This window comes from Condylura cristata, unplaced genomic scaffold (genome assembly GCF_000260355.1).
Source record: "Condylura cristata isolate star-nosed mole 26May11 unplaced genomic scaffold, ConCri1.0 scaffold00030, whole genome shotgun sequence".
In the NCBI taxonomy this organism is placed as follows: Eukaryota; Metazoa; Chordata; class Mammalia; order Eulipotyphla; family Talpidae; genus Condylura; species Condylura cristata.
Genome location: NW_004567131.1, coordinates 25,249,682 through 25,265,300, shown reverse-complemented (window position 1 = coordinate 25,265,300; position 15,619 = coordinate 25,249,682). Strand labels below are relative to the sequence as shown.

At 39.8% G+C, this 15,619-nt stretch overlaps 1 protein-coding gene across 1 annotated transcript in view; it reads left to right on the top strand.

Annotated features, from left to right (window-relative positions):
* Positions 1 to 15,619, top strand: part of PRTFDC1 (phosphoribosyl transferase domain containing 1) — a 77,154-nt gene that overhangs the window by 51,149 nt on the left and 10,386 nt on the right. The window contains exon 4 of the mRNA XM_012731268.1: positions 4,905 to 4,970. Within this exon, the coding sequence (XP_012586722.1) occupies positions 4,905 to 4,970 (66 nt within the window). The remainder of the gene's footprint in view (positions 1 to 4,904; positions 4,971 to 15,619) is intronic.

The window sequence follows — 15,619 nt, the reverse complement described above, 5'->3', positions numbered from 1 at the left end:
GGAAGTAGTGTAGAGAAAATGGTCTCTCAAGAAAAAATTTCCACTGGGATATTGCCATCCACATTTTAAAAGCTAGGTTTTACTGAAATAATTTGGCATGTTCAGATAGGTCAAGAGGCTTCTGCTCCATAATTTCAAAACATAATTTGAAGCAAAACAACAGCCCATACCAAGGTTCAGGACAGAAGGAAATCCTGCTTCAATGTTTCAAGCAGAGTTCATGTGAAGCATAGAGGCTGAATTTGTTTTTAAACTGAGTTTCCTCTTTCCTGGGGTCTTTATAACTAAACTGAAGTAAAAGGCCATTTCGTTCTCCCCTTTCACATGTACCTTTTTCTTGGGGACCCTTCATTATTCTTAGTAGCCTCTGGCTTCTTCACCTCATTTTGATCCCTCCTCTGACCCACATCCCTTTATTTCTCATAAAGAAAAGAACCTTTTCTCTATTGGGTGGGGAATTGCTCTTCACTAACCAGCGCCCCTCTTAGAAACTGGGTGGAGCAGAATACCAATCACAATAGAGTAATACATCATTGTCATTAAACAGAAAGCCAGTCTGTCTGTGAATAAAGTCTCATCGTGTTTGTAAAGTTAGACACACCCATTGAGAAGACGCAAATGCATGCGTACTTTCACATGAGCTAAATTCTTCCTGGTAAAATTCTAGCCTGCCTTTGAAAATGCATCATTTACTAATCATGAAATGAAATATCACTGATAAAATTATTCACATTTCATATTTTGGTTGAAAATTCACATGAATTTTTGCATTTAAGCTTTTAAAATGTAAAGGAAAAAATATTGAGGAGGCTCTTTGGAAACAATACAAAAATAATAGTGGTGAAAACTTAAAAATAAGATTTGGGTGGGAACTACTTAGAGGTAACAGAGGAAAGTCTGACCCTGTCTTCCCATCTTTAAAAGACACTTCATTTATGTCCCTCTCAACTGAGCTTTACACATGTTTTCGCATATGTGTTTGTGTAATTTTTACCCAGTCTCCCAGTACACAGTAAATCTCCTTCAGCTTTTTGAACAGCCAGAGGAAAAAAAAGTAAGGCCAGAGAAACCACGTGCTGCCTGAAATTACTTAGTGTTTTTAAAAATATAGATATATAAAGAGACATAAACATAAAAAACAGCTGACATCTTCAGATGTTTCAGTATGACTCAACAAACACTGAATGCCACAATAGACCAGTCACTGGAGTGACAATTAGGATGAAATTAAGGGCCCTGTGCTAAAGACTCCAGGAACGCTTCCTAGAAGAGATGTGGCCTGAATTGAGTCTTGAGGGGGAAATGAACCATTTGAAAAAGGTGCCATCAGAGCATGTTCAGAGCACAGACTTGCCGGATTATCCAGGCAGCAAGTAATTTTTCGCAGCAGTGGTGAGATGTGTCAGAAGCAATTTGTTCAAATTGGTGAATACTGGCTTGAAAAAGGTCCTACAAGTAGTATGATACCTTGGGTTCTTTTGCTTACAAGCATATAAATGTATTTTTAATTACCTTAAGCTGAAATGGTGGACAGAGAGGAAGAAACTGCACTATCTCTGTTCCCAAGGTAAAAATGTAGTCAAGGCCCTCCCTGGTGGCGCAGTGGGTTAAAGCATAGCACTGAGAATCTAAAACCGCTTCCGCATGAGTTCGATTCCCGCCTGCCCTGGAGGTGACCACATGGCGTGGCAGACCTCTCCTGACCTGCCTGCTGCTCCCCTCAGCAGTGTACTTCGTCGATCTGCCTGTTCTGTTTCCCACTCAGTCTCTGGTGAAGCCTCTCACCGCCCCTGAGCTTCTGGCCTGTACCCCAGTTCTGTATGTACAAATAAATAAATCTTAAAAAAAAAATGTAGTCAAGCTTGGGAAAATATCGGGACCCCAGCAATCCATGTTCACAGTCTATCGCAGATCTTCTGCCAACCTTGTCAAGCAATCCCAAGATTAACACTCTGCTGACTGTAAGAGGCTCCATAAAATCACCAAAAATGATTTGACAGGAACTGATCACTGCAAACATGGGGGGAAAGCAGCAAAGTGGAATGAAAGAAATGATGCCCATCAAATAGCCCACTAAAAGAATTTAGACACGGCAGAGTGGAAACTGGGGAGGGGAGAGGGTTGCTGAGAAACCCTGAAGGAACACAGGCTATGTGAAGCTGTTTTTAACCAAGGCTCTAGCCATGAGTCCTTCTTAACCACATGCCTCATGGGTGATGTCAGCCTTAGTAAACCCAGTGTGCCAATGAGCAGTGTGAACTGAGCCAAGGACACATTACAACGCCAGAGTTAGGAAACCAGGTAGCAAGTTTCTGTGACCAAGGGAGATGATGAAAAGACAATACCTACTTTCCCAGGGGGTTATTATTAAGTGCTAGGCAATTTCCCAAGTGCTTAATGAATATTCATTCATTTGGAGAAAGCTATTATGTAAATTGGTTTCTAATGTTTTGTTTTTAAGATTTACTTATGTATACAGAACTGGGGTACAGGTCAGAGGTGTAGGGGCGGTGAGAGGATTCACTAGACACAGAGTGAGGAGCAGAACAGGCTGACTGACAAAGTACACTGCTGAGGGGAGCAGTGGGTGGGTCAGGAGAGGTCTGCCACGCCATGTGGATCACCTTGGGGGAGGGGATCGAACTCATGCTGCAGTGGCTTTAGCTTCTTAGTGCTGTGTTTTAATCTGCTGCACCGCTAGAAAGGGCCTTTAATAGTTTTTTATTGGCATCGTTAGGGTTTTCAGTGTATATTATTATGAAATCTGCAAATGGGGTGGTTTTACTTCTTTTCCTGTTTGGGTTCCTTTTATATCTTTCTCTTGCCTCATTGTACTAGTTAGATCTTCTAATACTATGTTGAATAGCAGAGGTGAGAAGGGACATACTTGTTGAGTGCCTGATCTTAGAGGAAAAGCTTTTAAGTTTCTTACCATTGAGTATGATTCTAGCTGTGGATTTGGCATAATTGTCCTAATTATGTGGAGGTAGTTTCCTTCTATTCCCATATTACTAAGATTTTTATTCATAAATGTATGTTAAACCTTATCAAATGATTGATATAATTATATGGTTTTTGTCTTTCTTTTTGTTAATATGGTGAATTACATTGATTGATTTGCATATGTTGAACCATTACGGTATCCCTAGAATAAATCTGACTTGGTCATGTTGTATGATTTCCTTAATGCATTGTTGCATTTGATCTGCTAATATTTTCTTGAGGATTTTTGTATCTGTTCATCAGGAATGCTGTTCTGTAGATTTCTTTTCTTGTGATATCCTTATCTGTTTTTGGTATGAGTGATGTTGATCTTTTGAATGTGTTTGGAAACATTCCCTTTTCCTGAGATTTTTGGAACAATTTTGGAAGGATAGGTGTTAGCTTCTCTTTGTTTGGTAGAGCTCACTAGTAAAACCATCAGGTCTGGGCTCTTGATCTCTCAGATGCAAGCAACAGGATCCCATTCAAACCAAACCAAGATAATCCCTAAGGGAATGAATTAACTTAAGTAGCCAGAAAGTCTAAGTCTAGGTATATAGCTTCAGGGGTAACTGGTTTACAACAGTACCTCCTGAGCCCACCTGATCCACAAAGAAGGATTCCTCCCTGGAAAAGGGAATGTCTCCTTTGCCAGAAAAAGGGAGGAAATTGCTGAACTGGCAGAAGTTAGTTTTAGTTCAGAAGTTAGTTTTACTTTTTTGTCTGCATTGCAGCCTTCGATCTGAGCTTGTTTGGATGAGGGCTTGCAACACTACATCATTCTTCCTTGGTCATGAAACCTCGTGATTGCAGGAAATCTACTTCAGTTACTTTAATGTTTCTCCATAATGAGCTTAGGAAAACAAGTAACCTGCTGCCTGGTTCCTGTTCTGCTTCCATGCTGTTCTGTTGTGATAGTCACCATGTAACAATCTATATTTTGGGGTGTGTATGTGTTGTGTGACTCAATTAGGACATAAATATTGTGAAAAATTATTATCAAAATCTCTTATGGGAGCTGAATAAAATGCCTTCTAGGCCCTCCCTGGTGGCGCAGCAGGTTAAAGCACAGCACTAAGAAGCTAAAGCCACTTCAGCATGAGTTCGATCCCTGGCCTGGGAAGTGACCACATGGTGTGGTGGACCTCTCCTGACCTGCCTGCTACTCCCCTCAGCAGTGTACTTCGTCAGTGGGCCTGTTCTGCCCCCCACTCTGTCTCTGGTGAATCCTCTTACCGCCTCTGCACCTCTGGCCTGTATACACCCAGCTCTGTATGTATAAGTAAATATATCTTTTTAGAAAAAAAAATGCTTTCTAAACATGGTTCTGGGTCTCATATTGCTGGACCTGCAAACCCTGATGATTCTTCATTCATGTCTGAATGTTTAAGTGCAGCAGTTCTTGGTCCTGTCCTGTTACAGTTATCTTTGCAAACCCATGAGGAATTGGATCTGCACTGGTAGCGTGCAGACGATGACTCTAATCCCTGGGAACCAGATAAATGTGCCCCACTGCAGGGCTGTAACTGGGGCAGGTGAGCACAGCTGACAAATATTCAACCCACTCCTGGCTTGACAGTAGCTGCTTCTACATTGGGAAGCCTCAGAGTATGACTTTGTTCTTCCTCCATCTGCCTCAAGAGAGGTTCGGCATCCTCCATAGTTTTTTGTTCCAAAATTAGGTTTGTTTATCCTCTCTGCTCCTTCTATTGCCTCTCCCCGCCAGCCATGAGAATGCTTTGTCTGAAGCACAGTAGCAGGAGAGTGGCTCTTGGTAACCATGGGCAACCATGAATCTGTACCAGCTATTTTTGCTATATTTGTAAGATACAATCTAGCCCCTAACTGGGTAGATGGGAAAATGTGCTTTAAGGATTTTCTTGTACAGTAAAATATTGTTTTACTTTTTTTTTTTTTTAAAGAATGACCAGTCCACGGAGGAGCTGAAGATAATTGAAAGCGAAAGTCTTTCAACACTGGCTGGCAAGGTTTGTTCATGTAACTCTGCTCAGTGTGTATTGATGTCGTGGGGAAATCAGTGACCTTCATTTCAGGTCAGCACTTGTGATACATTTCAGACGCTTTCCCGGGTTTGCTAATTCATGCAAATAGATGTGTGAATCCTTTTAATGATTTCTCCTTTATAAAACACTCCTTTTATAATGCGTCCAGGATGTGATGCAGCTTCCTTCCAGTCTTATTTCAGACAACCTTGTGTCACAAAACCCCTGGTTCTCCTTGTTCCCTTCCTTTTTCTGTTCACCCTTTCAGGTACTTCCTGAAAGGGAAGCCTTTGCCTTTATTTGTTTGCTTTTCCTCTCGCATAGGCTTCAGCACCTAAGCACTGCAGTTACATTGAAAAAGGTTTGCTAAAATGTTAAAATTTAGGGAGGGAATAGAACAGGTTCCTTATAGCATGTTTTCCAGTTCTTTGCCTCTTCTTCTTCCCAGGACAAAAAAAAAGTAAACTATTGGGCATATACCTCCAATTTTAACTTGGAGTTCCAAACCCATCAATGCTTAATATTAAATGAAAAATGGTTTAGATTCTGACATCAAGCTATATATTGGAAAGGAGAGTTGTTTCATAAAGCGGATGGTATTTGTGCAGTGTAATCTGAAACGCATGTTTTGCTGTGAATGAAAGCAACGTGAGATTAGTTTTCCTTCATCTCCATTGACAGATCTTTTCTTTATTATCTCTGAATGACTTCAGCTTTTTGAGTAAAATGGATCAGTCCATTATACAAGATTAATCTCTCATATTTGTTGTATTATTATGCAATGCCCGGATGGTGAAAAGCAATAGTGACCACATTTAATAAAAATGTGTATAATAACATTAGGAATACTACAGAAACCAAAGGACTGTAACCACAGAATAGTTCATTACCTTCAACTCTGGATACAGCATAACAGCATCCAAGTGTTAAAGTACCATCTAGTAATAAACTATGTTCCATAGAAATTGGAATTGATTTGTTGATGTTAATCTATCATTAGGCCAGCATTTGATGTTACTATACCAATGCTTAACATAACATTCTGGAAAGCTAAAATACTCAAGCAATTCCCAGAAATTCAGAGTTTCTAACAACCCTGGAGCCTTTAGTTGCTTTAGTATTTCGATGGATGCTGTTGTCTTTCTTATAGATTTATTATAAAAGAGAAATATGGTACCTGTGCTTTTACTATGGGGTCTCTCAACAGGGCCATTCTAAGAATCTCAAATGAATGATAAAAAAAAAAAATGCAAAGAATTGTAGATCTTCTCTCTTTCCTTCTAAAAGCAACCTTTCTCTCTTGTGATTTTCCTCTTAGGTGAGCAAGCTCTGGATATTCCCTTCCCTTAAGAGATAGAGAGGAAGTTAAGGAAGAGTCATTTCTTAGTGTGGTAAAGTGAGCAGAAGGTGGGGAGAGGACTTCATGCCACCTTTTATAATTACTGTACAGCCCCCTGTGAAAAAATCAACATCATGGAAGTTTGGGTGGGAGAGATGGGAATCCAGTCAGTCGTAAGGATGAGTAGGACTTAGCAGCAATTGTACCCAGACAAAGGATTCTCTCGGGGTGCCACTTTTACTTCTGCTATGCAAGACCCCCTTGACTTGAAACACACTGGGTAAATCCTTCTACATCAACATCACTTGGCCAAATTCTCAGTGGTCACAAATCTTTGAATTCTGAAGCACAAGACTCCCAGGCTCTCATCAGAAGGGAGTGCTTCATCAGCATGTGAGAACCACATTCTACTTTTCAAATGTATTTTGAATCTATCTTTCTGCTTTTCTCTGTCTCCATGGTCGTCACTGCAGTCCAGGCTCCTAACCACTCCGAGTGTGGTGGGGAGCAGAATCAACTTTTTAGGTAAGAGCTAGATAGTAAATCTTTTAGATTTTATGGGCTATGCAGTCTCTGTTGCAGTCAGTTAGCTGCTGTCACAGCATGAAAGCAGCCGTAGGTAATATGGAGACAGAGGGCATGACTGTGTTTTAATCTAACTGTATCCACAAAATTAAACATCTGACCAAATTCGGTCTGTGGGCTGTAGTTTTCCTCCTGTCCTTCAGATCTCAATCTAAAATGTCCACAGTGTTGGGGAGGCCTGTCCTGACCCACTGTCTACAATTAGTTCATGCTTTTCCCCTCTGTTCTTGCCCCACTCCCTACTAATCTCAATGCCAATACCCTATTGCCATTAGAGCTCTTCCCATAACTTGTAGTTCTTAAGACTATGAGTTATGCAGCCTTACAAATCAGTGTTTGTATATACTACATTGTGTTCACTACTGAAAATATAGTTTCCTCCCATCACTTAGCATTTGACCCCTTCACGCGCTCATTCCTATCTCCTACTCTTCTAATAGCCACTATTTTGTTCTTATAAGTCTAAAAGTTTGTTTTGGTTCTGATCATTCATTACTTCTATTGCTTTACCGCATGGAAAGCATATGGTATTCGTCTTTGTCTAAGGGATTATTTTTTTTTTTTAAAGATTTATTTATTTCTGCATACAGAACTGGGGTACAGGCCAGAGGTGCAGGGGCGGCGAGAGGCTTCACCAGAGACAGAACGGGGAGCAGAACAGGCAGATCAACGAAGTACACTCCTGAGGGGAGCAGCGGGCGGGTCAGGAGAGGTCTGCCACGCCATGTGGTCACCTCCGGGGCAGGCGGGGATCGAACTCATGCGGAAGTAGCTCTAGATTCTCAGTGCTGTGCTTTAACCCGCTGCGCCACCAGGGAGGGCCCTAAGGGATTATTTTTTATTTGCTTTATCTCCTACCACAGTGACAGTGTCCTGTGGGCAGAGGACAATCTCTCATTCTCCGTTCTTTTTCTAGCATGGTGCAAGCGATGCAAAAGCATTTGGCTCTTCTTCGTCTAGAAATCAAAAAGGCGTTTCATTTAAATTTTGAAAAGGGCGGTCTAGTGAAGGAAAATGTTGACTAGAAGCCTACAGCAAAGGACACATAGACCAGCTGGTTGCTTTAGAGCTGAAGAAGGGTACTGCATGCAGGAACATTCTTTTTATAGAGGCAGGAAGGTTTCTATATTGCAAGAGATTCAAGGAGGGACTACGGTGTTGAATGCCATACAGCTAAGGATGGGGGAATAAACAAAAATATCTTAACTTCTGAGATTTCCTATTCATAAAACATAGAAAAGCATTCATATGGCCTGCCCCACTCAGCCATTCTTCATCCTTTCAGAAAAAAGCTATCCATTAAGATCTTGAGAACTTTAAAAATAAATTTTCAGAGGTCCTTTAGAATTTTCCCATCATACAGAATCTTTTAAAAAAGGCACCCAATAATTTCTTGGAACTGTTTTTTAAATTTTTTATGTATTTATTTACATTATTCATTTTATAACAATGCTTACTTCCCCCACCCCCTCTGATCATCACCCCATATTCCTCCCTCCTTCTGATCCCACCCTGTCCCCCTCACCTGTAGGATCTCTCTGGTTTATAATTGTCTGTTTTTGTTGTGTTTGGTATTGTAATAGCAATATGCTTTTGTTCCCCTGTCTTATTTGGTTCTCTTAAATCCCTCCCATAGGTGATACCATTCAATATTTTTCTTTTTCCTTCTGACTTATTTCACTAAGCATAACCCTTCTAGCACCATTATTGTTGCTGCTAATGGCATGACTTTCTTTTTGATTGCTGAATAGTATTCCACTGTACATATATACCACATCTTCTCGATCCAATCATCTAGTTTTGGGTATTTAGGTATTTGTTGATGCAATAAACATAGTGGTGCATGTATCTTTTTGAATTAATATTTTTGTGTCCTTGGTGTAGATTCCCTAGGAGTGGAATTGCTGGGTCGTATGGTAGCTCTATTTTAGTAGTCTGAGGAATCTCTATACAGCTATCCATAATGGGAACAATTTTTGTTAATGGTGGTTCTAGAAGAAATCCTGAACCTGCAATAAATATCTGCATTGGATGGAAGGAGTGTTAGTAGTAGTCAGCATCTAACTTCTCCCTTCTCATATAATTCTATGGTTTCTCAATCAACAAATTTACACGGAGGTTAGCCTATCTTGGTATTATTAGTCTGCTGTGAACATCTATATACCTTCTGTTATTTAACATTCAGCACATAGAGAAGAGCAACTAGGGTCAGTCCACACAATACTCTTTCCTTGAACTTAAAGAATGATTCCTTGGGACTATAATTGTTCTAAAAGAGGAGGATGTGGTTTTATTTGGACCAGAAGGCCCAGGAATAACAGAAGAGGGATTAAGGGCAGTAAGGGGTGAAGGAGAGAAGGAGGAGAGATAGGGAGGGGCCTATGTGGCTGAAGGAAATTAGACCAAAGTAGGGGGAAAAATAATAAACACTAAAGATGTGAATTGGGTCTGGACTGTAGAATACAGTGAATGTCTCAAAAAAGCTTAATATGCTCAGAAAAACAAAGAGTCACAAAAGTTGTTGAGCAGAGGCGGCATCAGAAAGCTGTGTTCTAAGAAATGGCCTGAGGGTAGGGTACGGTGGAAGGGAAGGAAAGGAGAGAAAATCCAGGTAGAGAAACCAGATACCAGGTGGTATAGAGTAATTCATAAAAGCTTTTAAAACATGGGAGAATAACCTCCCTGTGTAATTTTTCCATGCCTGATAAGCCCTGTTACTGTACTGTGTAATTTCTTGAGCCATCCTAAGACTTGCAAGTTAAAATATTTAGGGAAAGGAGACTAGAGAACTCCCAAGCTACTTCTTATATCTTTCTTCCTTCCTTCCCTTCTTGCCTTTTTTTTTTTTTTAAGCAAAGGAAAGCAGCTCACAAGGGAGGCTGGCTGAGTCATGGTTCTAAATAGGTCATCCTTGTTAAATAAAGGGAGCCCTCAATGATTAAGTTAAATGGCCTCTTCGACTCACAACGTTAAAAGCATTTTATTCAGCTGTCTGCACAACAGGCTCTCTGGCTGATGTTTTTCAGAGTTGATTTAATCCTGGCACTTCATAAAATGTGTGTATCCATTAAAGCAGGAAGAATTTATTCATGCTCAAGAGAAACCTCTGAAACGGTAGAATAAAACCAAATGCATGGAAACAGGCCCAAATCTGGCAATGTGAAAACACAGATGTGCAAGTTAGGTGCAAGATTTCAGGAGACATACCCCTCCCCTCCCCCAATAAGTTACTAATCAAATGCCAGGATGAAGCATCAGAACCTGCCAAAATTTCCTCCTTGGCTGCCTTAACAATTTAAATCATTCTTTTTATTGCATCTGCCTAAGCTGGGAATAATAATGGAAATGCCCACCTACTGACGATTTTGGCAATTTTGTGTTATCACATAAAGTGAAATGCTGAACTGTGGCCTGTTCTCCTTGAGGCTTAAAGCCATACCCCTCTGGGTGCTTAGCGTCCGTGATCAGTTCCTCATCACTGCTGCCATCCTTCTGCTCAGTGTGACGACAGCCAAAAAGCTAACCTGTTTGGGACTAGACTGGCGTGTTAATTACTCTACATGTTAAAAGACTAAAAGATGGAAAACCTATTTATTTAAGAAAATCAATCTTATTTGCGTAATTTTTTTCTTTTCCTTTTTCTTCCTTTCCTTTTTCTTTAGGAAACTTGATGTGATTAGTTTCCATCAGCATCATGCAATAGCAAAGAAAGAACATTCTCCAGAAATTCCCCATAGAATTTGTGCCTGCAGCCCCCAGGCTACAGATTTTACTGGCTTTCAGGGAGGAAATGAGCTAGGTGTGATGAGATGACTAAGACAGTAACTGGCAGACATTGCAGATTCAGTGATCAGAGTTATCAGATTGGAAGTGTTTAAGAGGCACAGTATGTTCTTAAAAAATTTTGAAGGTTGCCCACCCAAAAAAAAAAAATGGAATTTTAGAAAAAATAAAAGCAGTAGCTATTAATTATATTTCAATTAAGGAGAAAGTGGTCATCATTAAGGAAAAAAGTGAAGGCAGTATATCAAAAGTATAATGAAAAAGAAAAGAATTCAAAATTGTTGATTTGCTCCACAGGCACTTTTTGAGTATGTAATATATCCCAGGCTCTACACTATATACTGATTGTATAAATAGGAGTGAGTCTTTGTCCCTTAGTTCGTGGAGGTAATTTCAGTACATTGAAATATAAAAAGACTATTCTCAGAGATACCAGTGAAATGCTTCCAAATTTGGGGTCGTTCCTTCGCTCTCTCCTCTCGAGCTACTTCTTGCTTTGTATGGCAGAATCAACCTCCAAAGGTACTAAGGACATTGCTTCTGCTGGAGGTGAGCATTTCATACAACAGGTAGGCCATTGGAAACCCAGACAGTAGAATGTATATGTAATGTGTGTGTGTATATATATGTAACATATGTGTAATGAACTTCTATAGAACTTGCTAAAGAACTCTAGGTTTCTACATAGTTCTCTAGGTTTCTACATAGTTCTCTAGGTTTCTACATAGTTCTCTTTCAATAGACTGCTTCCTATACGAGTATTCTCTTGCCCATTATTTGTGACCTCGCTAAGAACATTTTTAATACTATAACTAATTCAGAAAGTTCTTTATGTTGTTACAAATGTTAGCAACTTCTTTAGCTTCCTGGGATCTACAAAATCCTCTGAGAAAGTTAGTTAAACCATAGTTAACGAATGCTGTCCTCATAAAAATCTCTTCTATGAAAGAAGAGATAGCTTTAAAAACCAAATTGAGGGTTGTTGCAGTATAAGAGATGTGAAGATGACAGAACAATTAGAAATTCAAAGAAAATAATAATCAACTCTAAAAGGAAAAATACATATTATACACTACTTGAGTCTTTAATAGGAAAAAAGTACAAACCATAGAGAAGATATAGTTGTAGCAAAGTAACTACACTGGGGTGATGGGAAAAGGAAGTAAGGTAGTTAAAAGAACTAAATTCTTATCTATTATATAACATAGTAAGTAGATACTATCTAAAATGGTTAAAATGAGCAACAGAAGTATGGAAAAAGACCGTTTTAAACGAAAAGAGAATTAAAGATCCAGTCTTCACTCTTCCACCATCTTCAAACTAGCAATATTTCATAGTAGCATATAAAACCTATCCCATACTTAAGTTTACCCAGTTGTTCTTTTTCTTTTTTTTTTTAAAGATTTATTTATTTATGCATACAGAACTGGGGCACAGGCCAGAGGTACAGAGGTGGTGAAAGGCTTCACCAGAGACAGAGTGGGGAGCAGAACAGGCAGAGTGACAAAGAGCAGGGGGCAGGTCAGGAATAGTCTGCTGTGCCATGTGGATCACCTCCGGGGCCAGGGATCGAACTCATACTGAAGCTGCTGCGGCTAGCTTGCAGTGCTGTGTCCTAACCGTTACACCACCAGGAAGGGCCCTACCCAGTTGTCTTAAAGTGGTCTTTGTAGCTAATTTGTGTTTGCAGGCCTTCAGGGGTAATACAGTCTTAGAGAAGAGGTACTTGTGTGGGACCCTCTACAGTTGGGGCCTCAGGACACATGCCAGCATCAGGGACTTTAAATGCCAGACACTTCACTGGCTAAGAAGACACACAAGTTGGTATCCAGAACAGAGGGTGCACATCTGTAGGACTGTGGGACCAGGCTGTAGGGTGAGAATTACTTGCTTGAGCTTGAAGTTCTCTCATACAACAGCTGTAGTATGAGTCAGTTTTGGAGAAACAGGTTGGACATTTATGTGCCCTCCTAGAAGACACTACTACTCGCCCAGGTTGGGATATTCAGAATATCTACCACATGCTCCCACCCCCTCTAATACCCAGCCACCCATCCAAGAACTAAATCCACACTAGAAGCAAATACTTGCATAAAACAGAGTTTAAGCATCTGTTAACAACACAAACAAACCCCAGGATAAGTCTCTGTGCTAGAAAATAAAAGAGAACTACTCCTGACCTGTGACTCCATATCAACTACACTGCATGCCCAGCATTGCATCTCTTGCTTAAAAATAGCCTAGAAGCGGAAGCCGACGGGGACACTTGGACTGAGGAATTGGCATAGAGGAGGGCAGCACTGTGGACCCCCACCGCACAGTTATACCCACAACTCTGTAGGAAGCTTGAAACCCTGATCATCAGTGGAGGTGATTGGCGGGTGCCTTACTACCCTGGTCCTTTGTATCTACTACCCTTGCCAGTACCAGTTCTAAAATTATTTCATAGGTGCAAAGGCAACACTCTCAAAGTTCACCCCTGTTACAAACAATGAAAACTAAAAATGAAACAGAAGAAGTGTTTGAACAAGTGTTTGAACAACACTGATCAAAACAAAACTGGATAGGAGTTGAATTGAGAGTCATGCAGAACCTGACTTAAGGAACCCAAAGCCACAATAGAGTAAAGACCAAGAATAATTTTATCAGGCAATTACATTAGAGTAATGGAGCCAAGAAGCACTATGTTGAATTGAAAAATACAGTTGAAGGCCTCAATAGCAGACAAACAAAAACAGTGGAGAGAATTAATGAACTTAAAAGCATTGTTAGAAAAGACACAAATAGAAATACATAGGGAAAAAAAGACTTTAAAAAATGAAAATAGGGCCTTCCCTGGTGGCGCAGCGGGTTAAAGCACTGCACTGAGAAACTAAAGCCACTTCCGCATGAGTTCGATCCCCGCCTGCCCCGGAGGTGACCCACATGGCGTGGCAGAGCTCTCCTGACCTGCCCGCTGCTCCCCTCAGCAGTGTACTTCGTCGATCTGCCTGTTCTGCTCCCCACTCTGTCTCTGGTGAATCCTCTCACCCTCCGCATCTCTGGCCTGTACCCCAGTTCTGTATGCATAAATAAATAAATCTTTAAAAAAAAAATAGTGTAAAAGCCGTTTGGATTACCTAATGAGAAATAATACCCATATCATGGGATTCCCGGAAAGAGAAGAGAAGCAGAAAAGCATAAAAATTATTTAAAGAAATATTGCTGAAAACCATCTCACATGAAAAAAACAGGTGTTGTGATCCAAATGGTCCAAAGAACTCCAACCAAAATAATAGCAGACAGACACACACTGACACCCATTATAATAAAGCTGTTGAAAAACTAATGACAAGGACAGAACACTAAAAACCCAAAGCAAAAAGATAACTTATAAAGGAACACCCATCGGCCTGTCACCGTACGTTCAATAGAAACATTACGAGCACAGAGGGAATGGTAAAACAGATTTAAAATGCTTGAAGAGAAATATTTCCAGCCCTGAACCCTTGAGCCTACAAGATTGACATTCAGGACAGGAAGAGTAGAGAGCTTCACTGAAAAGAAAAGACTAAAGCATTTATCAACAAGCCGCACATGAAAGAAGCCTTAGTGGGGTTATTATAAAGTAACAGAAGAAATAATATAGAAGTACCTGACTCAGATACCTGGATCATAAAACACGGAGGAGGGGTTGAAGAATGAAAACATGGTCTGTCAGGATGATTCAGAATCCAGACTTTCCCATTAGTAAGAACTAGCCTCAGCAGAACTTTTAAACAACAAAAAAATAATGGAAGTGACACAAAAGAATGGAAATGTAACATAAAACATAAAGACCTCAACAAATAGACATAACAGCCCCCCCAAATTTAACAAAATGGCAATCAGCACTTATTATCTCAACAGTAACCTTAAATATACAGTGCTTTATTAGGTTTCATAAGAAAGTTCAATCTTCGTTGTTTATAAGAAACCCATATTACTAACAAAGACAGATACTTGGAATCTGGAAAATAGTCCTATAACAAATGACAATAAACAAAATAAGAAACAGTTTTAATTACATTAGCTAAAAATAGACTTCCAAATGAAAGAGATAATAAGAGATAAAGAGAGGCAACATATTATAATGAAGAGCCTAATAAAACAGGAATTAATGCTCATAAATGTATATACACCAAGTGATGGAGCACTAATATCCATAAGACATTTAATAACTGAACTTAAAAGAGATATTGATAACAGCACAATAAAACTAGAGGAACTTACACCCCACCTACAACAATGGACAGACCAGCAAGTCAGAATATAAATAAAGAAAAAACAGTTTTAAATGAGGAGTTGCAGTAAAGATGTAAGAGACATCTTTAGAACACTTTAACCACAAACTGCCACATAGGCATTTTTGTGAAGTGTACATGGAACATTTTCAAGAATAAACCATATGTTGGGTTACAAGTCAGTTGTCAAACTACAAAGATCCAAATTTTACCAAGATTTTCTCTGACCATAATACCATAAAGTTAGAAATCAAATACAAGAAAAAGGAAAAAAAAAAGAAAAACAACAGGAAAAACCATGACTACATGCAGACTAAACAACCTACTACCTAATTGTTACTGGGTAAAAGAGGAAATTAAAACAGATCCAAAAAAAAATACCTTAAGATTAGTGAAAAATGAGGATACAAGTTACCAGATTCTGGGATTCTAAGGAGAGAAGATAACTGTGATACAGGCCCACATGAAGAAACAAGAAAAATCCCTAGCAAGCAACTTGATACTATACCTACAACAACAAAAAGACACAAAATTAGTAGAAGGGAGGATAACATAAAAATCGAGGAAATAGGCCCTCCCTGGTGGCGCAGCGGGTTAAAGCACTGCACTGAGAAGCTAAAGCCGCTTCCGCATGAGTTCGATTCCCGCCTGCCCCGGAGGAGACC